This window comes from Poecile atricapillus, chromosome 11, assembly GCF_030490865.1.
Source record: "Poecile atricapillus isolate bPoeAtr1 chromosome 11, bPoeAtr1.hap1, whole genome shotgun sequence".
Lineage (NCBI taxonomy): Eukaryota > Metazoa > Chordata > Aves > Passeriformes > Paridae > Poecile > Poecile atricapillus.
In genome coordinates, this window is record NC_081259.1 from 13,053,017 (window position 1) to 13,076,864 (window position 23,848).

The 23,848-nt window shown below is 37.2% G+C and overlaps 2 protein-coding genes across 8 annotated transcripts in view; one reads left to right on the forward strand and one right to left on the reverse strand.

The window, feature by feature from the left end:
• On the forward strand, positions 1 to 9,237 carry PIGB (phosphatidylinositol glycan anchor biosynthesis class B). Of its 2 annotated transcripts, XM_058846417.1 has the most exons (12): positions 73 to 236; positions 327 to 457; positions 667 to 786; positions 1,416 to 1,520; positions 1,656 to 1,786; positions 2,383 to 2,523; positions 2,955 to 3,006; positions 3,436 to 3,647; positions 4,868 to 4,932; positions 6,691 to 6,901; positions 7,650 to 7,830; positions 8,448 to 9,237. In XM_058846417.1, exons 1-12 carry the CDS (start codon positions 155 to 157, stop codon positions 8,577 to 8,579), a joined length of 1,563 nt encoding a protein of 520 aa, XP_058702400.1. In that variant the 5' UTR covers positions 73 to 154; the 3' UTR covers positions 8,580 to 9,237. The 2 variants fall into 2 exon arrangements, with proteins under 2 accessions (XP_058702401.1, XP_058702400.1); XM_058846418.1 differs by lacking the exon at positions 667 to 786 and having other exon boundaries at positions 1 to 236; positions 398 to 523; positions 1,430 to 1,520.
• The window catches only part of CCPG1 (cell cycle progression 1), a 21,769-nt gene continuing 6,124 nt past the window's right edge, over positions 8,204 to 23,848 (reverse strand). For 2 of the 6 annotated variants that reach the window (XM_058846411.1, XM_058846412.1), the window contains exons 3-11: positions 21,447 to 21,561; positions 20,989 to 21,068; positions 20,581 to 20,788; positions 19,512 to 19,607; positions 16,291 to 16,545; positions 15,883 to 15,894; positions 13,313 to 13,434; positions 10,842 to 12,250; positions 8,886 to 9,668 (exon numbers count right to left, since the gene is read on the reverse strand). In XM_058846411.1, the coding sequence (XP_058702394.1) occupies positions 9,491 to 9,668; positions 10,842 to 12,250; positions 13,313 to 13,434; positions 15,883 to 15,894; positions 16,291 to 16,545; positions 19,512 to 19,607; positions 20,581 to 20,788; positions 20,989 to 21,068; positions 21,447 to 21,561 (2,475 nt within the window). In that variant the 3' untranslated portion in view covers positions 8,886 to 9,490. Of the gene's footprint in view, positions 8,322 to 8,885; positions 9,669 to 10,841; positions 12,251 to 13,312; positions 13,435 to 15,882; positions 15,895 to 16,290; positions 16,546 to 19,511; positions 19,608 to 20,580; positions 20,789 to 20,988; positions 21,069 to 21,446; positions 21,562 to 23,848 lie in introns of those variants that run through there. The other 4 variants (XM_058846414.1, XM_058846415.1, XM_058846413.1 and 1 more) reach the window with 4 other exon arrangements.

The following is a 23,848-nucleotide window of genomic DNA, read 5'->3' on the forward strand; positions in this document are numbered from 1 at the left end:
GGCTCGGCTGCGACCCGCGGCCCCGGCGCCCTCACCTGAAGGCGGGACACGGCAGAGCCCCAGCTTCCCGCTCGCTACAGGCACCGGCCGGAAGTGCCGGCGCTGTCCCGCCCCCCGCGGTCGCGCATGCCCGGCTGGGGTGCTGCGGGCGTGGATGCCGGAGGCGGTGCGGCTCCGCAAGCGGCGGTCGGTGCTGTACGGCTCGGCCGGCGGGGCTGCCGCGCAGCGAGGTGCCGGTAAGCGGGGCCGGGCCGGGCTGAGAGGGGCGGGGAGGGGCGCGGGACGGCCCCCGAGGGGCCCGTGACGGACCAGCCTCGCCCCCGCAGGTACGGCCGCGCCCGCGCCGCTGCTGGCGCTCGCTCTGGCGCTGCGGACGCTCAATTGCTTCCTCGTCCAGACCAGCTTCGTCCCGGACGAGTACTGGCAGTCGCTGGAGGTGGCGCATCGCATGGTCTTCAAATATCCTTCGCCTGCCGCGGCCCCTCATCGCTCCCCGCGGTGCCGTGGGCGGGGGAGCGCTCGGGTACGGCTCTCCCCAGGAATAAAGTGCTGGCTTGACCAGCAACAAACACCCCACCGTTCTGGCCCAAGGGGGAAGGTCTAGACCAGGATGGTTCGGGTGAAGCTTTTCCTTTCAGTTGGTCATGATCTGTCCTTAATATTCATAATTATGGTTACCTGACTTGGGAATGGACAAGTAGCTTAAGGGGCTACTCGTACCCACTGATCTTTGCAAGCATGTACAAAGCATTACAGCTGCTGGCTAAGGATAATGTTCAGCTGCTGGTGAGTATCATCAAAAAATGTGCATCTGCTACCAATATTCAATTTTAAAGCATTGTATTTAAACATAGTGTATTTTTATCATTGCCCAAGTAAAATGCAAAGCCTTGAGCCTGGCAATTATAGATATGTGAGTACAGAGACCCCACTGATTTCCCATGGGGGCAGAACTTGTTCATAGATTTCCAGTCACAGCACTGATGCCTGCCACTGCAGAGGGTTATTCTTGGCCTCCCCCAATTTCTTGGAGTTTCATACTGATTGTGTTTGCCAGTACATCATAATTGCACAGTAGTTCAGTTTTCCAAAGTGTTTAGCAATGTATATTTGTACTCACTACAACTAACTAACAACAGTCCCTCTTGATTTCTATTGGAGATGTAAAACAGATAATTCTACTTTCCATCTCTAAACAGTTTCAGCTGAACTTTAGACATTTTCTGTTTTGGTAGAAATACCATCCTTACCCAAGGACCTTACTGTTTCATTTTTAAAATCATAAAAAGCAATAGAGAATATTCACCAGTTCACTATTTTCATACCTGAACAGTTATTCACTAATTCAGTCCTCTCTTAAAACTTGGAATTTAACTTTGTTCGTTGCAAGTAGAGTTTTCTCTCTGCTCACACAGATCTGGGTCCCTAGGCTTGCACAGGCAGTGCTGGCTGGTTTTGCTGATGTGAAGCTTTACTCATTAGTGAAACACCTTGAAAATTCAGAAACAGCAAAGTTCGTGGTGAGTCACAAATTATTCATGTTAATAAACATTGGTTTTGTATGGTAAATAACAGCAAAATGATATGACACACCTTGAAGAATTGCCGCTTTCATTTAGGTGAACTTGTTTTAATTTGTTCATAATTATTTTCAGTTCTTCTGCCAACTCTGTTCCTGGTTTACATGGTATTCCTGTACCAGAACTCTAACAAATACCATGGAGACTATTCTTACCATTTTTGCTCTTTCCTATTATCCAATAAAAGGCTCCAAGATGGGGAACAGGTGAGACACTTTCTCTTAATAGTACTAACAGTCCAAATTTCTGGTTTGGGATGACACCAATCTACTGATACTGTTTAAAATGCTAGTTTTTTTCTTAACATCTAAGGCAACCAAAGCCCCCTCATTCACATAGCAAGAGTTCTGTCTCATGGAAGGAATACTCCAGTATTTCCTCTAAATATTTTTTAGATTATGTTATAGCTGGTATGTAAAATTTGCTATTCCCGTTTCCTTTTGCAAAGTGTGACTTTATGGGAAGCTTTATTTTAAACCTTAAAAAACTGGAACATATAGTAACTTTGGAAAAGATAAAAAAAGCTTTTTGGGGTCAGAAATTTGTGGTCACAATTTTCTTTACTGCTCAGTATTTTAAAGTAGGTACCTCTAGTTAGCAACTCTATTGTAACAAAGCAATTCTAGAGTTGCAGCCTTCCGAGCAAAACAGAGTATCTGCACTCAGAGAGTCAGTTACCTGCAGTATGAAAAACTTTTAGCCAGAGACATGACTAAAAATGTTGTTGAAATGTCACTGTCTGCAAAAGAATTGACCAGATATTTTGATAAGCTGCTGAGTTTTTTATGTTTCTTCCTTCTAGTTGTAAGTATTTAGCTTTGGTGGCACTTGCGATTGTTATTCGTCCCACTGCTGTTATTCCGTGGATGCCTTTGGTCTTCAGCCATTTTTTGCAAGAACAGAGGAAAGCAGATCTTATCCTACACAACTGCATTCCAGTTGGGTAAGTTCTTTCTCAGTTTAAACCGGGAATGTGCACAGCTACATCTTAAGATGGGTTTTACCACTACAAAAGCAGACAAGCCAAAAAACCTGGTATCATGTAAATTAAAAAGAGAACAAATAGAGTCCTGTCCTTTTGCAAAAGTTTAAGGAAGGGGGATGTTTCCTTTAAACTGTTGTATATGCTGCAAAAAAACCACCAGGAAAGATGTCATTATGGTGAGACATGAGCAGCATTCCAGCTTAATCTGGGATTGTGCCAAGGATACCAGGTGATGGCAAGTGGCCACTCTAAAATTGTCATGAGTATGGATAACCTATAAAATACTAGGAATCAGAGTTTTGACAGCTATCTGGAGAAGATAGCAAATCTTCTCCAAAGACAAAAGCAATTCAGGCAATATTAGTGCAACAAACTTTTCATTTTTGCAGATTGGTCACAATAGGAACCTCTTTAATAATTGACCGTGTGTTTTTTGGTGAGGTAAGCTGTTTTGAACTTGACTTGTAAGAAGAAGGTTGGGGTTTAGTATTTTAGCATTCATGGATATTTCAGACTTCTCTGACTTCTCTTGTTTCTGTGACAGTGTCTGGCCTATGATCTCTGGTGAGTATAATCATACATCCTAACCTACAAACCCTTGAACACTGGTATTTCAGGTACTTCAAATGATGGACTGCTACATAAAATCAGTATGCTCAGACCTCAATAGTTATCAACAAAATTACACACTTCTGTGCTTAATTGCTAAATGTAGGAAGTCCATGCTGAGTCTTAGTAAAAAAAAACCCAAAAAGCCAACCTGAAATAGGAGTGAAAATGTATTATATAGGGTGAGTGATGACTGTGTAATTCAATGTAGCTGTTGGGTTTGACTTTGGATTTGTGTTTACCTCCCCCTGCCTCTTCCAGTGGGTACTGGTTCAGCTGAACTTCTTGAAATTCAACGTGCTGCAGAATTTGGGAACATTTTATGGCTCTCATCCTTGGCATTGGTACTTCACTCAGGGACTCCCAGTCATCTTGGGTCCCCATCTGCCTTTCTTTATTCATGGCTGTGCACTGGCACCAAGGAGGTACCGCATCATTCTACTGGCAGTGATCTGGACAGTGCTGGTGTACAGGTAATCTCTCCTGAGTGGAATTACTGCCTCTCACTGGTTGTGTTCTTTGCAAAGCTCATGTCCAGCCCAGAATCAAGCAGCATAGGATTCAGGTGAAGTGATAAAAAACTTGAAACTATTCAAACAGTCCAAGAAATGCAGTCATATAAAACTGGTTCTAGGATTTTGTGTAAAACTGCTTCATGCATTGTCACCAAAATGTGACAACATCTTTAGAATTTATTAGACCTTTAAAGAGCAAAATATTCATCATGAAATGCAACAGAAAATGAAATTCAAAAAATCCCCAAATCTCAACTCAACTACCCAGCAGGTGTTTAAGCAAAAAGAGAACTAGTTAGAAAAATGAATTCACTAGATGCCTATTAATGAAAACACCATTTCATTTGATTCTTTAATACATCCTCAGTAAGATGAGAGGTTCTTAGGCCTCTAAAACTTACTCCATTCACAAGTTTGCACACAGCTCCTAACTATCATAAGGCTGTATTTCTAATTTTAAGCTCAGAAGTATAAGAAAAGGCAAGCTTTTTCTAAAGCATCAGAATTAACTGTAGATTAAACAGGAGAGACAGACAAGAAAAAATACAGCACGTAAATAAATACGAAGCAATAAATACTCTTATGCTATTGTAGTAATAGACTACAGCAAAACACTAGCAAGACCAGAAATGCCATTTCTTCTTTCCAACTCAAAACTGGAAGTAGCTCTCTTGGCTTTAGGACTTTGTCACTTCCCGTAGTCTTGTAAGAACATCTTTGATTTGCAAGACATGAGTGTTGCGGTAATCCCCAAAAAAGCCCAAAAAGTCAGCATGGGAAATGGTTTATTGTTGTATTTGCAGGGGTGACTGTTAATTTGCTAGATATAAATGGGCACTTGAACCTTAGCTTTTCATCCACACTATATATTGTGTCTTATTTCAGAAAACAGATCGGTGAAGTACTGGCTAAATTACATGTAGTTGTCAAGGAATCAGACCACTTAATTTTAGTAGCCAGGAATTTTTACCAGTGCTTGGTTTAAACTGATTAAATAATCTTAATTCAAATGGACTTAAGTTCTTCAAAAGTGGGAATCTGGATTTTTACTTTTGACTGCTTCAGTACCAAAAGCTTCTTAATACATGCATGTGCTTTTCCAGTCCTCTGAAAGACATTCTGCCAACAGAACTGAAGCATTTAACTTTCTAGATGTACTATTATATATTTTATTACAGCACACTGAGCCATAAGGAATTCAGGTTCATCTATCCAGTACTGCCATTCTGCATGATTTTTTGTGGTAAGCATTGGTTTCAAATGTCTTGCAACCTTACCTGGATATAATTTTTACCCAGAGAGAGACTGTTAATGGTCAATGTAGGTATTTGATAAAGGATTATTAAAATTAGCCTAGCCCTTTCTTACAGCTAGTTAAAAAAAGAAAGAAAAAAGATAAGGAAGAGCAAGTAACTGTAGCAGAGATGAAGAATCCTTATCATGGGTAACAGTATTCTTGCAAAAACATGACAGTTGTGTCCTAACTTTTCAGCACTGCCACCCTTAAAATGAATCTTGTTCCTTGGCTTCTTTGCAGTATTCTTCTGCAGAGTACTTTCAAATGTGCTTGACAAATGTCTTTCATTATGCAAGATAAAATTAAACTACCCTTTTCTAGATTCAGATGTTACAATAGAAGATTAAAACTTCTGGAACATGAAGCTGTATAGCTTCAGTTTAAATACAAGTTCTTTAGCCTATTTCACTAGTCTAAACAAAAGTAAATCTTATTTCAATAATTTTGCTCTCTGCTAAAATCAAATATGTAATAAGTCTTGGCTTAGTTCGGTAGCAGCAAGATGAACCCATTCTACCTTACATGCAGAAGAATTCCAGTCAAATAACAAAAAATACTGAGTATCTCTCAGCTTTCATGTCTGTAAGGGAATGAGGTCATTATTCAATTTATCAATTCATTATCATCCATTTGGATACTTAAAAAAACTACAGAAGTTATTTCTGATAAGTCCATGGTTACAAAGTGATCTTAATTGCTCAAAACATTATAAAATAAAAGCAGAAAAAACTCTGCTTGAATTTCAAAGTAATTTCCAAGCACACAAACATAAGCCAAGAGTGTTTCACAAAAGCAGTATAAAAAAATGCCCATAATAGAATATTACCAATTGTGTTTAAACCACAAGTGAATTGTAGACTTAATCTTCATCCAAGATACAATTTGGCAGAACTGACCAACTGAAGACTAATTTAATTTGTTTGTTACTGATTTCTGGCACATGCCTTGTAGCTTGTTTTCAGTGATTCAGTACAGGTGTCACAAAGCTACATAAACTATTTTTCTCATGTTACTGACAAGCATGTGACTTGAAAAGAGTTTTCAGACTGACTGCAACATGAAGCTGGTGTCTGTGCCGTATTCATCTAAGCTGGATGTGAGAAAGGAACTTCTGCAACCATCTCCCACCAGGAGAATTGCCTTTTCCCATAATTAGCTCCTTCAAGAAAAGTGAGGAAAAGGGGCAGCAATGGGAGATGGGAAAAAAATAAAGGAGTATACTCTTCCAGGTGCAGCAGCTCACAATTTAATAACAATAAAGGAATGTTGTAGTTTTCAGCATTTTGGAGAAAAATAATACCACAGCCATGCACATGTAGTTACCATTTATTCTGGCTCTACATGGACTTGCTTGAATCAGAACACACCAGAAAGTTGCCATATATCATTCATCCAAACTACTGAATGGACTATTATTCACTACAAGAAATTAAATTTAAAGAGACAAAGCACTGGTTTTGAAACTGTATTTCTGTATTTCAGGAGACAGGTGTGTGCTTAAGATTTACTCCATTAAATCCAAGAATTAAAAGAGCAAAGTCTAACATTTGAATTTCCATTCAAAGAGTGAAGACTCAATACTGTAGTAAAGTATCTCAAAGCAAAGTGTTGTTATTGACTGAGTAATGGTTTGCCACTGTATTAGGGTATTTTCAAAAATGTGTGAATTCTTTATCTCCCAAATTTACTCAAATGTTTCTATAGGGTTTTCATTGAAACACCTGAAAGCATGGAAGAAAACTGCAGCAAGTTTCCTGCTCTTATCCAATTTAGTCCCAGCCCTGTACACAGGCTTGGTTCACCAGCGAGGCACTCTGGATGTTATGAGTCACATCCAGCAGCTCTGCAATAACTCTCAGCAGTCACGAGCTTTTGTCTTCATCCTGATGCCATGCCACTCTACTCCATTTTACAGGTATTAAAAGTGTTAACAATGCACTGCATTAACATCCAAACTCTTAATCACAAATCAAGATTTCTTTTTTCCAAGGCTTAATAAATTGAGATAGAGAAATGTATACAGGAAGACTTCTGCTTTTTTCATACAGCTAATAGAGTGAATAGGGGATATAAACCAAATGCCTATACCACAGAATAAAATTCAGCATCTAAGCTTTATTCATTTTTGTGAAATAGCTTTGTATGAGGATATGCAGAAAGTCTAATGACTTCTCCAAGTATGTCATACTTCTTCATTATGGTATTATTTGTAGAAAAACCAAACACTAATTGTTACCATCAAACTGCATTGATTTTACTTCTGCTGCTAGGTAGTAAAGAAACATTATAAGAGAATGACTTAGGTCACTACAGAAGGTTTGCAGTAGGTCCTGAAAGTAAACAAAGTGTTAAAGCAGATATAAATAGTGAAGCTGATATGGAAAAGTACCTTTTTAAGAAACTGATGTTGAGCATATGGTATTTTTATTAAGATAAATGTATTTTCTGTTAATTGCTAACAACACAGTCCCAGCAGTTTGGAGCTGAGTCTGCTTGTTCTGCTTTGCTTTCATATGAAGTATTGAAGGGAAGAAAATACTACTCTGAGGAAAAAAAGTTTAATTGATTTTTGTTTTGACTGAGGTACCTTTTAGATGAGTCATTTCAAATTTCTGATTCTGGTCAGTTTATCATGAAATGTGTGTTTTTGTTTTTCTCCCTAGTCATGTTCACTGTCCTTTAAAAATGAGATTCCTTCAGTGTCCCCCAAACCTAACTGGCAATGAGAGCTACGTTGATGAAGCAGATGTATTTTACTCTAACCCACTTGGCTGGCTGAATAAGGAGTTTCACAATGACACGTTACTACCCAGTCACTTGATCCTCTTCAACGTGCTAGAACAGGTATGGTAACTGCAAGGTGAAACAAACTACCTCTGAGGATAAGTTACAAAATAAATTAGGGAAGAGTTATAGTTAAAATTTTTGAAAATTGTTTTCCACAACTTTTTAAAACACAGCTTATATTAAAATTGACCCCTCTAGTCCATAATAAGAGTATTGATATCGTTCCACTGATATATATTTAATGTTCACATTTATATATATTTAATGTTCATATTTAATATGCCCTCTCTTCTGTGCAAATTCTACAGGCCACAAAGTAATGTTTTATGGAATTTTTCTCAATCCATGTTAAAACAAATGTGCCATCTGTCCCCAGAAATTGCACTTCTAAGTAAGCAACAGTGAAAAGCAAAAACACCTGCAGTCACAGTACCTTTTAACCCCTCAAATCTTTAATGAAGTCCATGCACTCAAACAGCGGTGGCTGGTGAATATCCACTCCGGACAGGATCAAACAGGATAGGTACTTCTTTTTCTAGCAGGCTTTCCTAAAATAAAGGATAAAGCTTCCCAGGGACTGTTGAAATGATGGTTGTCAGGAGACTTTGGAACACTATTCTTATGCTCCCAGCTGTGCTTTATTACTGCGGAAATTAATGTATGTTCATTTACAGGAAATATCATCATTTCTAGCTTTGAGGGCCTATGAGAAAACGGCCACTGTCTTTCATACTCATGTACCTCAAGGACGAGTTGGAAGCCACATCTCCATCTACAGGAGAAAAACTGAAATGAATTATCCCTGAAGATCAGTGCCTAGACCTTGGAACTAATGAGATCAGTTTTGCATAGCAAAAGCTACTGTACTATAGCAGTAGCTGTGCTTTGATCTTGTACTGCAGAAAGGAGAGCAGTGAGTCTGAACTGGGGAAGTCAAATAGGAAGTCCCATGAGGCAGCCAGAGGCTGCCTGCAAACACACAAACCTCCTCCTGAAGGCAGCTGCAGTAGCAGTAGGGCAGGGGTTGCTGACCTACCTAACAACACATTGGGAAGACCAAAGTTACCATATGAATACTTAAGCAATAGAATACAGACAAGACTGTACATATAGAACTGTACAGCTATGCTAGATTTCTTTTATAAATAAAGACTTTTACCCACAATGTCTCTTTTATTTTTCTTCTACAATATGCAGATATGCAAGACATTTCAAGTGTTTAAATCAGCACGCTGATTAGAATGCAGCACAGCAAATTCTTCACAATTCAACAGGCTCTTGAACCCCCCCAAAGACAGGAAGCAAATATAAAGTTACAGAACACTAACAAATACATTACCACGATGTTGACCTATTTTTTTGAAGGATGAGATGAAGTTAGTATATCAAACATTAGAGTTAGTAGTTGGTACATTATGCATGGCTCAAGCTTTAACTACACTAATGGAATGCAATTAAGCCCTTTTTCATACACAGGTCATGGCATGCCTAGTTTCTGCAACAATACTGCTGGCACCCAAATTATCTTTACTTCCAAAGAACAGCTAAAGCAACGGTACAGAATATGCAAATTAGAAAGACTGACTTCTGCCTGTTAACAAAAATGTGTAAAAATCAAATTATTCAGGAAAAAACCTTGCAACTTGCTGCTTTGTTGAAAAACAATTAATTTGCAGAGAGTACGTGAATTTTAATCTTAATTTTTACAATAAATTACTCAATATTTTGGATCAAAGGGTAGTTGCCCCAACTCTATTTCAAGATTTGCCATGTGTCTTCCATTAGTGCGACCATGTTTATGCCATTTACCTTCTCTTTTATTACGGTGTTGGTACTTCTGAGCTTGTTTTTCATGTCTGGAATTTTCAGTTTGTGTAAAAGGTCTTTTAGGTCGACTGCAAGGAGTAAACAAAAGCTTATTACTACTAATAGCATTTTGAAATGCAATTACATTTTCAAGTACAGCTTTTAACATGCTGAAGTTCATTGAAAACAAAATTAGTAGTAAGTAGTCCTTTAGCTTGTAAAATAAATGGGGGAGGCATTTTGTTTAAATCATCAATAAGATGGTATATGTAAAAGAAATGCTTTCTAATTAATAAAAATGCAGCTGATATCACAAGCTTCTGTATAACAGTATCAGTAAAAGAATTTGGAACTGTTTTTCTGCAAACTGAAATTCTCACAAATTAGGTATTTAATTTTAAAATAATTTGATAATAATTTAGGAAGATGGACTATAAATAAAATCATAAACCTCATGTGTTTGTCAAAACCACATTAACTGGGTAATGATAATAGGACTATCACCCTCATGGTTCAGCTTTCAATAGGAGGAAGTGCTACCTCCCATAATACTTAGCAACCCCAAAGTAGTTAATAATTCAGACTTCCAGCTGCAGTAAAGTACATGAAATAAATACTACAAGTGTAAATCTGTAAAGCCCTGAGAATACCTTTATATCCAAGAAAGGAATGTAAGAAACAATTGAAAAACCAAGGGCCATTGTGAGTAAATATGAACAAAATTTAGTCAGGGTCAGGATGTGAACCAAAGCCTGCTATGTGATGAGCTCTGGGCATACAAACTAACCCAGTGTTACATTAATCTACAAGAGTGGTGAAATGTATCTGCCAGAACAGGACTTGGAGACACCTCAGATACACTCAAAAGCCTCATTCAGCAAAGGACAACAAGGAAGGCCTAGTTAATGCTCCAAGACAGTTACTTATTCCACCAGACCAGCAATTAGAGCTGTTCAGTCTAAAGAAATCCTACTGGCAGTTACAGTTTTCTAAGGAACCCAGCAGAAACATCCGATTGTGCTATGTACACACACCAAATTTATATAAAGGATGCTACAGATCCACTTTATATAACATAATCTAATATTTCTGCTAAGTCCTTTAGAAAGCCTTCTGGCATATGTGTGTGTGTGTATATGCACACACACACACACACACATACACATACCTGCTCAAAGACCATTCATTACAATAAGGACATTGGTTGTCTTTACAAAAACCACTTCTTTGTGTTATCAAGTTCAGGAAACATGGAAACAAACCTGGGTCCATACTGGGGTGAATTATCATAATGGAAGTAGTATCTGTAGACATATTTGTCCAAATCCTCAAAAACCTTTTCATTATTATTTTGGTATTCCTTCATATCTTCCAGGTAATCCTTGACATCATTAACAAAATCAGTGAACAGCATCTGGTCATGTATAAACAATCCATTATGAAAAAACTTATTGATGAAATTTTCTAGTTCTCTCCAGTGATGAAAGTTATGTACAACTTGTTGCAAATACTTTCTCATTAGCCGATTAAATTCATCCACCCTGATGGGATCTGAAACTCTGTTAAAGAGACTAATGAATTCTTGATGAGCACATTCGAAAATACCAGAGCAGCCCTTTAGGGCAAACTGCTGTTTTCTATTACACAAATGATCATTGAGACATTTCTGGGAATCTGAATCTTTTTCAAATGTTGTAAAATGATGTTTTCTGCCATTTCTGGATTCTTTTGGCATGTGAGGTCCCCTGTAATGCATGTGCTTCAGATTCTCATAGGAGTTGTGGTCTCGGTAAAAAGTTCGAGCTTTCTTGTTTGCCTCATATCTTTTATCGCTTGATGACTTCTCTTTTTCATCAAAGATGTTTTTTGTGGTATCTTTGAAGTGTCTGAATGTAGACTTTACAGAATCAGAGAATTTTTTCAAGTTTTCTTTCACTGCTTCTTTAGCCTGCTTAATCTTTTCTTTATGGTGCCTTACAAATTCCTTTGTGGAATTTTTCATAGCATCAAAAGTTTCTTTAACTGAACCAAAAAATGTCTCCTTTGATTTCTTTCTACTCTTACTTTGCCCTTTAGCACCTTTCTTTTGTCCATTTTCATTAATTTCTTGTTTTTCAGACTGGTCTTTTGCTTCAACATACAGCTTCTCCCATAAGTCAGACCGTTGTTGCTCAAAGTTTAGCTTTTTTTCGAGTTCTACCAGTCTTCCTCGCAGAGTTTCTATTTCTTGATTTTCTCTTAATGTCTCATCATCATCATTAGCACTGTCAGGTGTTTGACGAGAACTTAACTGTTCTAGTTCTTTTTTCAGAGCTTCTGTAACGTGACGTTCTTTGTCCAGTTCTCGCCTTAACATCTGTGCCTCTGCAAAGAGTGTTTCCTTCTGCCTGAGAAAATTGCTGTTCCTTTGCTTTTCCTCTTCCAAATGCTCCCTTAGTTTCTGATTTTCTATTACAATAGATTCAGTGCTACTACCTTTATCTTCTAAGTTTCTAATTTGTTGTCTTAGCTTCCTTAATTCTTCCTGAAGTGAGGCCAAAGCTTTTTCTTCCTTCTCTAGAGATTCTCTTAAGTGCTGATTTTCTGCAGCAAGACTTTTTCTTTGAGAATCAAAGGATTTCTTCTCCACCTCAGTAAAGGTCAAACATGTGGCAAGGTCTCCCTTGAGTGACTAAAAGAAACAAAAAGGAAACAAGCAGAAATACTACAATGAGAATTGTTACAATTTTAGCTAGAAAGATGAAAAACCAAGGCAGCCCAAACAGAGCTTACTTGTCATTTTGGATGCAGTGAAACATGCACAGCAAGATGCAAAAATAGAGCTGGTTTGTTTATCTCAGTTGGGTTTGTTTATCACACACTTTCTTGGCAACGAAGACCATGTGAGAAACTCCCCCAGCCAGCCAGAGGTCATCACCCCTCACTTGTATTGGTTTAACTAGCTGAAGGATACTCAGTTTGGTACATGAACTCTAACATCTTACAAGGAAATCAAAATGTGCATGTTTGCTGTTGATTTATGTTCAGCAAACTGCATTTACAGTTTACAAAAATAAATTAGCAGAAGCAAAGACATTTAGCTGTTGGGGCAGAAATTCACAAACTGATTTTGAACCAAATCTGTTGCTGAAAATACCTGTTTGTGTAACTATATACTGACACAAAAGGAGCTCCCCAGTCTGTTAGCATCATTGACAAGCTCTAGAACATATTGAATTATGTACAAATGCTGCTAACAGACACATAAAAGAAAACCTAAAAAAAAAAAAAAATACTCCCATATCTTCTCTCTGGATGATGCAACAGTAAAAAAACAGAAGTATGGCTTAAGAATTTTAAAAATTAATAACCATTGATAATTTAGAAAGCAAATTCACAAAACCTGCAGGTTCAACATGTTTTTACAAGCATTTTCTACTTCAGCTGTTCTCATTAAAGGACATGGCATTGTATCACAGGGAAACAGTCTCTATGTCCAGATAACTCCTAGACTACAGACATAAAACCCAGTATTGTTTAAACACATTCCGAGAGCAAATTCAATCAACATAAATCTTTGTCAAGAATTCAGGGGAAGGTTCTCTGAAAGAACTTACTAAAGACAAAAATTTAATGGATTTTTATGAGAAATTATATATGTCATTATATGTGTATATGACTTTGTGTCATATACACACATATACACATATAATGACAGAATAATGCAATGACTTCCAGCTAAGCTCACACCTACCCCCACTTTGTGGTGCACTTGATCTCCTTGCTCTTGTTGGCACTGGTAAAGGTCATCTTTCATATCTTTTAATTCACGTGTCTTTGTCACCAGCTGCTGCTGTTTCTGGATCTGCACTGTACCTACAAAGATAAAAAGGTTTCTTTTGATAGACTGACTCAGAGTAAGCAGCTAGAGGAACAGAGGAACCTAAACATCATCCTCATCCTCTCTGCAAATTCAAAAGCATTCCTACCTTGCCATTTCAGCCCTGTTCTTACCAGTGTTTAGCTGTAGCAAAATTGGTTCTTTTCAATGATAAATAATTTCTCAGACCCAAAGATTTGTTTCTACACTGTTTTTTCACTAAAAACAAATAAAGGAATTTTGGAACACTACATAGAAATAAGTTAGATCCAAATCAACAGAAGTTATGCTGGAAAGAATATTTGTGACTTCCCTGTGATTTTTTTAGTAACATGCAAGTCAACCAGGATAAAAGGGAGATTATTGGTCCATGCATTATCCACTTCACAACTACAACCTTCACCGTTAATTGAATTACATGAATAAAAGGGTATTAGCACAGTATTTTTTAAATTTTCATGCAAAAATACAATTATTACACACTGCTCACAAAGCAGCAAGTATTGCAGACCCTGCAATAGGCTGCAGAGTAAGCAATTTTCCTGTTTTTCAGTTGTCAGACAAAGGCTGAGACACCCTGGCTTTCATAAAAAGTATCTTTGCTGTACTAGCCACCAAATTTTTTTCTCAAGAACAACTTCAATTTGTAGGTATTTCTTTCAAAACCAATGCAGCATATTCAGAGATCTGTTTCTGTATTTAAAGAGGGGGGAAGACATATTGTTAAACAGAATACTGAAAGTACACTTCCACTATGAATGTTTTGTGCTCTCTTAATTTTTATCTATTGTCAAGTGTGACCTTAAAAACACTGTTATATTAAACCAAGTTGAACTATAATAGTTCAATTCAGCTAAGTGAAGGCAACATTTTTACAGCAATGATTTTAAGTCTGCAGAGTCTAGTAAACACTTCTTAGAAGGAGTATAGATCCCTTCATAAATTAATTTAAGTATACTGACAAAAATTTGGTTTTAATATTTAACTTTCATAGATACTTTTGAGGAAGTCCATAGATCCTAACAATCTAAAGCCTGCATCTGAAAAATCATCATTTAGTGTAAAGGGTTCGTGTTAGGTAGAACCTGAATTACAGAAAAACACTTAAAGCTCTCTTTCTCTCCTTATCAAAAAATCTTGATTTAGGAACAGTAAGCAAAAATGACATTTAGCAACATTGAAAATGAACATATTGAGGTGCCATTCCTAAGTAATTAGTTTGTGTTCCAGCTGGTACTCTAAATCACAGTATCCTTCAGTTCACTAAGTAACCAATCCAAATCCCTAGCATTATAGCTATAGTTCCCCTTGCAGTTTCTGGTTAAAGAAAAAAATTAAATATCTGAATGTCCATAAGGAGACATTTTTCTGGCAAGGACTTTCTACCTAGTTTAAGCTTCATCTGTTACCTGAAATGTTTGCCCTCTTTCAGTTCTCCTTCCTAGAGCATCATAAAGCCAGTTAACTCAGTTTAATACTGATTAGGATACAGTTATTCATTAAAATCTAACCCTAGTTTCTTTCTACATTTCTAAAAGTCTTAAAGGGCTCCTGGAGCTCCAGCTAAAAGGAAAACACTATCCTCATACTGACTCAAGAAAAGAAAAGTAATTTTATAAAAAGTCACCCTTTCCAATCCTCTTACATGACAATTAGCCTAACATTAGAAGAGTGCTGTGGGAAACATTCATTCCAAGCTGAACCACAAAAATACAAAGTAGTCCTCTAGGGAGATGGACTTCTCTCTGCAAGCTTGTGTTGAAAAAAAAAAAAACAAACCTAAAAACAGGAATATAGAAGCAGGACTTCACTTCCTTTCTAGTGGTAGAAAGATGAGTTATCACATAACCATGAAGAACTTTCACCTGAAGAAGCAAAAACTGAAGCCACACAGAGTTGCTTTCTTTCTGCTGAAAATGCTGCTGTCACTGTCATCAGTAATGACAATTTTTACTTAGTAGTACAGATTCAATGCATGAACAAGTGAATTCCTTAAAAAATGTGTTACCCTGAGTCCACATTCAAAGTGTATTTTTAGTCTATAGATCTCCAACTTTTTTGAAAGGATAGTATTTGTCATTAACAGCAAACTAAACACCATGAAGTGATTAACAACTGAAATCTCAAGTTCCCACCACAAGCAGTATCACAGACTGGTCTGATCATTGTGCTCCTCTATGCCTCTAGCATGGTTCACCAACCAGTTTTCAAACCAGTTACTACTACCTGCTGTACCTGCTACATAAAACATGTTTGTATGATTGGATTAGTTGTTCCTATAATCCCACATACACCGGCAATTCCTGAGACTTGATTTTTTGTTTTATTTTCATAATGTAAGTATGCATACATATATGGATGTGTGTGTACACATACACACATGGTTTAGAAAGTAAATCTGAATGCAAGCACAGCATCCGCAGTACATCACTCAAGGCTCTTACCTTCAGGTTTACCTAAGAATAAAAAAAATTGAGATCAAATGAAAATTAATACAAATCTCAAAAGAAGTGCCAAAATTTAAATTCCTAACAATTAGTCAACACTAAATCCAAAGAGAATGATATCCCTCATCTCTAACTGAATCACATTTCTTTCCAGAAAGGAATATTTTCATATGAAATTAGAGCTACTCAGGAAAATTTACTATTCACCACATTACTATACAAAGTAGTGTATATTACATCCAGTGGTGCTGCTGAAGGACCTCCCTGTATTACCAATACAGCAGCAGTTGCTTTCTCTCACTTTTAGGTTTAGGTTGTTAGCAGCGAACAAGAAACATCAGTCACAATAAAACAGCATTTGCTGCAAGATGTGGAGCCTGTGTGTGCTGCTCTCCCTGAACTCACCATAGAAGTGTCCAAAGCCCATGCTGATGGCGATCACCAGCGCCAGGATGATGCATCTGTTCAGGCCACTGCTGAACTGGCGCTTGTGCTGCTCCTCCCGGGGCAGCTCTGCCTCGGGCTCTGCCGGTGCCGACCCCTCGGGCTCCGAGCTCGACACCCCGCGCTTCCTGGGGCGCCGCTTGCGCACCGCGGGGCTGCCCTGGCTGCTGGTTTCATCGCTGCTGGACTCCTCAGGGCTGGCCTGAGATGAAAAAACTGAAAAGCAACATATACAGGTGGTTAAAATGCATTAAATATTGTGTTAAAGAGCAAACTGAGTATCAAGAGCCATAATATTTATGCAAAATAGATTTGGCATTTATCTTTGAGTACATTAATAAAACAAAATCAAAATTCTAATGATATAGTTTGTGCTGGAAATTATGCAAGTAATGCGTGCTCTCTAAAGTTAAAAATTAATTTTTTAAAGCTAAATGATAGAGAATCAAGAAATCATCAGTAAAAAGTGTATGGCACTTCCCCTTATCTTACCATTCACTCATTATGAAGTGTTTCAGTCAATCCTGCCTCCTAAAGCATCTACATGTACTACCCCTGCAAATTCTTATGAGGTAGAAAGACTAAGAATTCAGTTTTCCTTCTCTTGCAGCTATTAAAACTGAAATAATTAATAATGAAGGAGCAATATAAAGGCCTGCTAAAAGAAGGCCTCCTAGAAGACAGACATGGTTTTGTTACATACTCTCAAAAAACTCCATTCTGTGATCTGCATTTAACTTCAGACAAAATTACATTAAAGTTTCATTAATGTAGCTATTAGAAATACTCAAAATCAAGATACAAATTTATTTAAATATTCAATTTGGTTTAGTTTTAATATCTACCATATACTACCTGTTAAAATCTTTACCCACCTTTCAAAAAAGCAATTTTCAACCACTACTGCACAGGGAAAAAAACACTGAATTACTTTTCTGTTTGTTCTGTCCCAACACTCTTCTATTACCTGACTGAAATTTTGGTAAACTGGACAAGGTTTGAGACAAGAACAAATTCTAACCTTAAAAAATAGCTTTTATAGAATTTTTGCAAAATCATGTTTATTATACCATTTGTACGTTCATGTTCCAATGGCCCAAAAGCCACATGTTCTAACCAGGAAAATAACAGAGCTGTAATTGCTTGTTTCCATTTGTACAAATGTTTGCTGCATATACTGTAAATAGATTTATATAATCCAGTATGTAAGTAATTATCATTTAATCTCCCTCCTTTAAAAGTGTAACTTTCATGTGCAAGGTAAATATCACGGGGAAGCAGAAGTAGGGTGGAAAAGTAGCTTTCAATTCACATGTCTGGAATAAATTCAATGGGACCAGTGAAGTCTCCAGCCATGACAAAGTGCTCCAGCTTGGACACTAATTTTGCCGCTCACAGTCACACAATCCTAATGCCCCACCTAGAAATGTGGCTGTTCATTTTCATATCAAACACCATTACTCAAAATGTAAAAATACAAATATTGAGAGACTGTCCTTGAACAGTTCACAACTGAAAACTCATTTGTTTGAGCAAAGCCATGCACACATCAAAGAGCAGACAAAATGCTGAGCAGTGCTACCTATTATCTATAAAATGCATTACTACTTAAGAGTCTTCATTTGAAATAAATTACAGCTTGATAGAAGTGACTACATCGAGCCCAGAAAAGATCACCAATTAGTATCTGGAACACTTCTCATTTCTAAGTCTATGTTCAAGAAACATGACAGACAATGAAAGACAATTTCCTCCCTTAATAAAAAACTCTATTTTAGTATATCAGTCAAATCAGACCAACCAAGCAGACTTGTCAATAAAGACAAATCACTTAAACAGTGACTCAGACATGCAGACACTTAAATTAATTTATATAGTTTAGTAGAGAAGGACACTATTTTATAATCAGTCATTTAAGCAGATGCATACTTCCCAGTCCTGGAAAACAAAGGAAAACATTCAGAATGCACCTAGAATGCAGAGGTCAGACATTATAGAGAAATATACAGGGCAGACTTAGTAAGAGGTGTTATTCTTGCTCATCTGTGGGGTTTTTTAGGGTTCTTCAACAACCAAAGAAGCTTACACACATGGAACACAAAAGTGGTTAAGGAACAAGCTGCTTCTAGCCAAATGAGAAAATTCTTAGATATACACTGGACAGCAAAGAATAGGAAAGGAAAACAAAAAAAGACAATCAGAAAGAAAAATGCTGTGAGACACTTAAAGCCATTCATAAGCACTTACTGGCAAATTGTCAACAGCAATCACACTTTCAGGCAAGAATGACACTGCCTTACAGCTGCTGTAAAAGCTCAATACAAATTGCTCTAACAGTATCAGGATGGAAAGGACTACAAAGGAAACAAAGTGTGACTACAATAGCAGTCCTAAATCTTAGTTTCTACTGTGATTTTGAAGTGTCAGATCTACACCAGGAATCAGATTAGGTCAATTGACATTTCAGCACAGATACAGACAGCTCAGATACAGTTGACTGCAGCATATGGGTACTTCTGCTGGCTGAATGTCATTCATGAAGCAATATTATTAAAACATGTCTGTTTGCATGATGAAGACAGCCTAAATAGGAACTGGTTTGCAAAAAGAAGTGGCAGAAAATCCTTGTAGAACACTTTAGTATCTACATTAGGAAGAATCTGAGGCTCATCCTTTTCCAACACAAAAGAACACTCAACAGGAAGTGGATGGCAAAGATTTCTGTTGCCACTTTTTGCCACTGCTAAAACATTGGCATTTAAAATATTTGCAAAAGTACTCCCAACGTTTTCTGCAATACCTGATCAATTGAATGCACAGCAGTAAAGGCCATGCTGAAATCAGCTTAAGTTAGAAGGAAGAAATTCTTTTTGCCAGGCACATGTAGGCTTGGAATCCAACAAGAGCTATCCATCTAAACAATCAAACGCACACATTAAAATGTATTACAAACCTTACTGATGTCTGCTCCAAACCTACATGCAAGGTTAACATCTTTTTAAAAAAGCACATAAGACACTGACAGCTTAGCCAAGTTCTTCAGTGAGGATTGGCTTTCAGCATCTGTCTAGAATAAGACTACTACAAGATCAAGTCAGATTGCTATCAAAAATGGTAAGAACACTCCATGCAAGCCATAAGCAATCAGCTTTGCACAAGCTGATCACATTGAATCACACCACCTTGGAAAGGAAGACTGCGAGATACATGCTCTTTCACCTCATTTCCCCATCCCCTTACACAATCAGGAATCTTCCACAGCTTCTCCAGCCAACTGACTTTGGTGTACAAAAACATAGGGGGGAAAAGAAAGGCACTTTTAGAACTCATCCCCAAAAGAAAAAACAAAGTCAACTAAATCTTAATTTTTAAGTCAGATTCCCAGAAGACTTAAAGAAAGCCACAGCTTTGTTACAAATCTTCACTGGTTATAATTAGATGTTAAGCTGTCACTTTCTGTTTCCAGTGGATATTATACAGGTACACAAACATTTAATGATGCTGTATCCTACTCTAAGATAAAACAATTTTATCTTAAAAGAAAAAAAAAAGGTAAAATCCTGCTTGTATAATAAACTTAATTTAAAGATAAAAATCAGCAATACAAAGGTGTCACATAGCTGAAAAGAATTATAGAGGAAGACTAGAGAACTAGAGAAGAGTAAAAAAGTTTTTTGCTTGGATTTGTTGGGGTTTTGTTCGTTCTTCTTCACTGGACAATTATTCATCTCCTTCCTCCTGATTATAATGCACTGCTTATTTCAGCCAAGCACTGGGAGTATCTTAAATATATAAATATACACTACATAGCTATGAGGGTGGTACAAAGTTTCTGTAGTCATACTGCTTACTCCTCATGGCACCAAAAATCATCTCCCACTTGCTAGTCATTTATGCCAACTCTGTATAAAGCCCAAAATATTGCCAAGAGAAAACCTACAATTATTCTGTGAACTAAAAGTAATTTTAATTCTCCAAGATATGCTACAAATTAACTTTCTATTTAAAATAGTGAATACTTAATGAGAGAGATTGCTTTCAAATAAAAAGATTGCAGACATACATTTATACAAAATTGTAGAGGGCATCTAGAGTTTTTATAGAGACTGCAAATACTTGGATATATACTCAAGAAAAATCATTCTTTTTTTCCTCTCTCCACAAAAAGTGGGTTCCCTGACCAAAGATGGTTTGAGCTTTTTTCCTGGTAACATTTTTGCATACAGCTGCTTAGGACTGTATTGCTCTTACCAGTTTCTACATGGGAAAATGCATATTGACTGCTAGAGGAGGAACCCATGTTAAAATCCTCTGAACTTTGAGCTTCTTCACCATCAGCTGGAGCTTCCTCCTGACTCTGCGTTTCTTCAGGTTTTGGAGCTTCAAGTGTAACAATGTCAGAATCATCGCTAATAGCTCCAATGCAGGACACATCATCAGGAACTTTTTCGTTACTTCCCTAGGGAAAAGGACAATGTGAGAATTATTCAGACACATAAAACAAAGTAATAAAAAAAACAAAAAAAAAAACCAACCAAGAGTTGTTGGAACTTTAGGAAAGGAAAAATTTGTGTCTTTAATGCCTTCAAAACATTTCTTGCCATTGACAGATGGGGCTTACAGAAGCTTCTGAGTAACATAATCTGTAATGTAATTTACCTCTGGAACTGTCTGAGTTTCCTCAAAACCAGATAGAGTATTCTCTACTGCTGGGATCTCTTCATCATTGTTGCACTGAGCTATATGAATAAAAAGAGGAAATAAACAAGCAAACAAATATGGGATTAAAAGCAGCAACAACATATTATCCCCACATAATATTAAAAAACAGTGTCACAATGTAATTTTTAGGAGTACAAGCACTGATGGTTCCTTCCAAATTATTTGATCTATTACACTACTAAATGGACAAAATGAAAGACATTAATTTCACATATTTCAGGAAAAAATACTTCTATAAAACTCATGATTGAATATTTTCTATAACACTGGTGAAGTAAATACCCTGACAGGGGTCCACAAAATACACAAAAATCTATTGAAAATACTAATTTTGTGTCAATGCTACAACAAATATTAACCTATTTCATGAAACTGCTCCTCTTTCAATATCTTACCTTGTAAATCAATTGCTTGCTCCTCTTCTTGCAAAGAAACATATTCTTCTGAAACAAACTCATGGTTATCATTTGTACTTCCATTTTCTGAGGTCACTGTCTCTATGTCAGAACCCTGAAGAGTTTAAATGGACATTACAGTTATTGGGGTTTCCAGTAAAGTAGGTAGAAAGGGTTACAAAGAAAACAGAATATTACTAATAAAACCAGAAAAAGAAAAACTGAGCCTTTAAAACTGAAGACAGCTTTGAGCAAAGAAAAGCAAGTGAAATACCAAGTAATTAACTAGACTGAAACAAGTGTTAGTGTGTTATAACTAAGGTTAAAAAAAGTTAGATGAGGTCAATTCTAGGGGGGAAAAATGACAGCAATTTAGGCATTAATTAACAAATACACCAAGTATTTTAAATAACTATTTTTATTGTCTTTATTAGACCCATTTATTAAATGGAATTTAGAGAAACAGAAGGTTTTGAACATGGCATCTAATTCTTACTCACAGGTCCATCTCCTGTACACAAACACACACACCCTCCCAAAACCAGAACTCTCAAGCATACCAACATGAGTTCTAATAAATACTACTACCAGGAAAAACTATGTGTAACTTCATCTCAATTCCTGCCAGAAATTTTGAAAGGCTGCTTATATAGTACATCTCTGACACCTCAAAACCAAATATTTATACAAACTCTATATTGGATTTCTGTCTTTAATCCAGAAAGAAACCTTCGTGATTAGTCAGCTGCCAGTCAGCAACACCAGAGAACAAGAACTGCAAATTAACAACAGCAGGAGACTGCAGGGTACTAAAGGCAAGCAATATGTTTGACAATTCCAAATATTTAATCTTTATATTGTATTTTTTGTTTAAAAGTACTGATGAGACACCAGTAAGGCTATTAGCAAACTACAAACATGCAAAACAGCACTGAAAAATACTAAGTGACTCTGATCCATAAATAAGTTGTGCTGTTTTTGTAAACAGAGATAGTTATTTTTGCAACAGCAGGTGTGAAATTACAGTAGCAGCAATACTTCCAGATCAGTTTCCCTGCATGTCTCATTTCAGACTCAAGCAAACATGTATGCTTTTGTTTTTATGGAGACTGTACTTCAGGAAGATTAGATACCTCAGAAAGAATTGCATAAGATACATTCTATAATCATGTTACAAAGTTATGTTTATTTTTAAAAGGCTTCAAAAATTAACTGCTTTGGGAAACTGTTACACATTTTGTATCTTTTTAAATACTTAGTATATTTTTTCTTTTGCCTACATAAGTATCACAACTTCCATTTGATGTGTTTTGCAGGAATTCACCTCTAATTTACAATTTACTATAATCTGAGTGAAATCTCAGGAAACAAAATACGAATTTGGGGTTTGGGGATTGGTTGGGTTTTACAGACAGGCATACAGGTTTATTATGGGACAATTGTTCTCTGTGTGACAGAACCACTATGTTCATTCCTTAATTTGTGAATAAGAGGAATAACAACATTTCAGTTTTCCCAGGCTCTACAAGAAGAAAAACATCAGGAGTATTGCTTAAGACAGATTACAGTTTTAGCTAAAAACCCAAGAAAATGGGCTAGCTGAGTACATGGTAAGTCATACTTTTCTTAAAAACAGAGTCAGGTCTGAATGCATGAACTCTCTGATACACTTCATCTAATGCTGGACCTTCACCACTCTTCCATTTCAGCAATAGCAAAGAGGCCAAAAAAAAGAGATTGTCACCTCCCTACCCTCCTACACAAAATTAGCAAGTCCTTTCTTAGGAGCAGTCCAACAATGCACAGCACCACTTCTCTGTCCAAAGCCCACACTCAGTCCAGCACACACAGCTGCCAGTTCCCTGCAGCCACAGCCTGGACAACGGCCACTTCTTGCACCTCAACTCACTGCAAAACATATCCAGAAACAGATTCCACTGTGCCATCATCAATACAGGTCACAACAGTATGTGAGAAAATAATACTGCAATACCCCAAATGTATCTAATCCATAGTTCTACCCCTGCCCTAAATATCCAAATCAATTCACTGCAGTATACAGAAGTCCATGTGACCCCTCCCTGGGTAACAGCTGTGTGAAGGGTACCTGGCCACCCCATCCATTCTACTTTCTTCATGCTCAGATTCAAAGCTGTCCCACCAGAAGAATGCTAATTATGACAGCTCTCAAACACCAGTGTTTCCCCATTTTTATTTCACTCAGTCAGGGATGAATAACTGGGAACACAAAATCTCCATGTCACAGAAATCTGTTCTGCTTTGGTTAGACAAATCCCAGCCATCCTACAATCTTGTGTTATGTTAACTTATTTAGACTGCATAATTCATTTGCAGTTACAGTGTAAAATAACCATCCCAAGAATGAAAATAAAGTCTGCAGT

What these genes read in the sequence shown, in the direction of transcription:
- PIGB (XM_058846417.1), top strand. Translation starts at nt 155, where the DNA reads ATGCCGGAGGCGGTGCGGCTCCGCAAGCGGCGGTCGGTGCTGTACGGC. An exon ending in TGGACAGTGCTGGTGTACAG is followed by an intron (nt 3,648 to 4,867) that starts GTAATCTCTCCT and finishes ATTTTATTACAG; the next exon opens with CACACTGAGCCATAAGGAAT. An exon ending in CACTCTACTCCATTTTACAG is followed by an intron (nt 6,902 to 7,649) that starts GTATTAAAAGTG and finishes TTTTCTCCCTAG; the next exon opens with TCATGTTCACTGTCCTTTAA.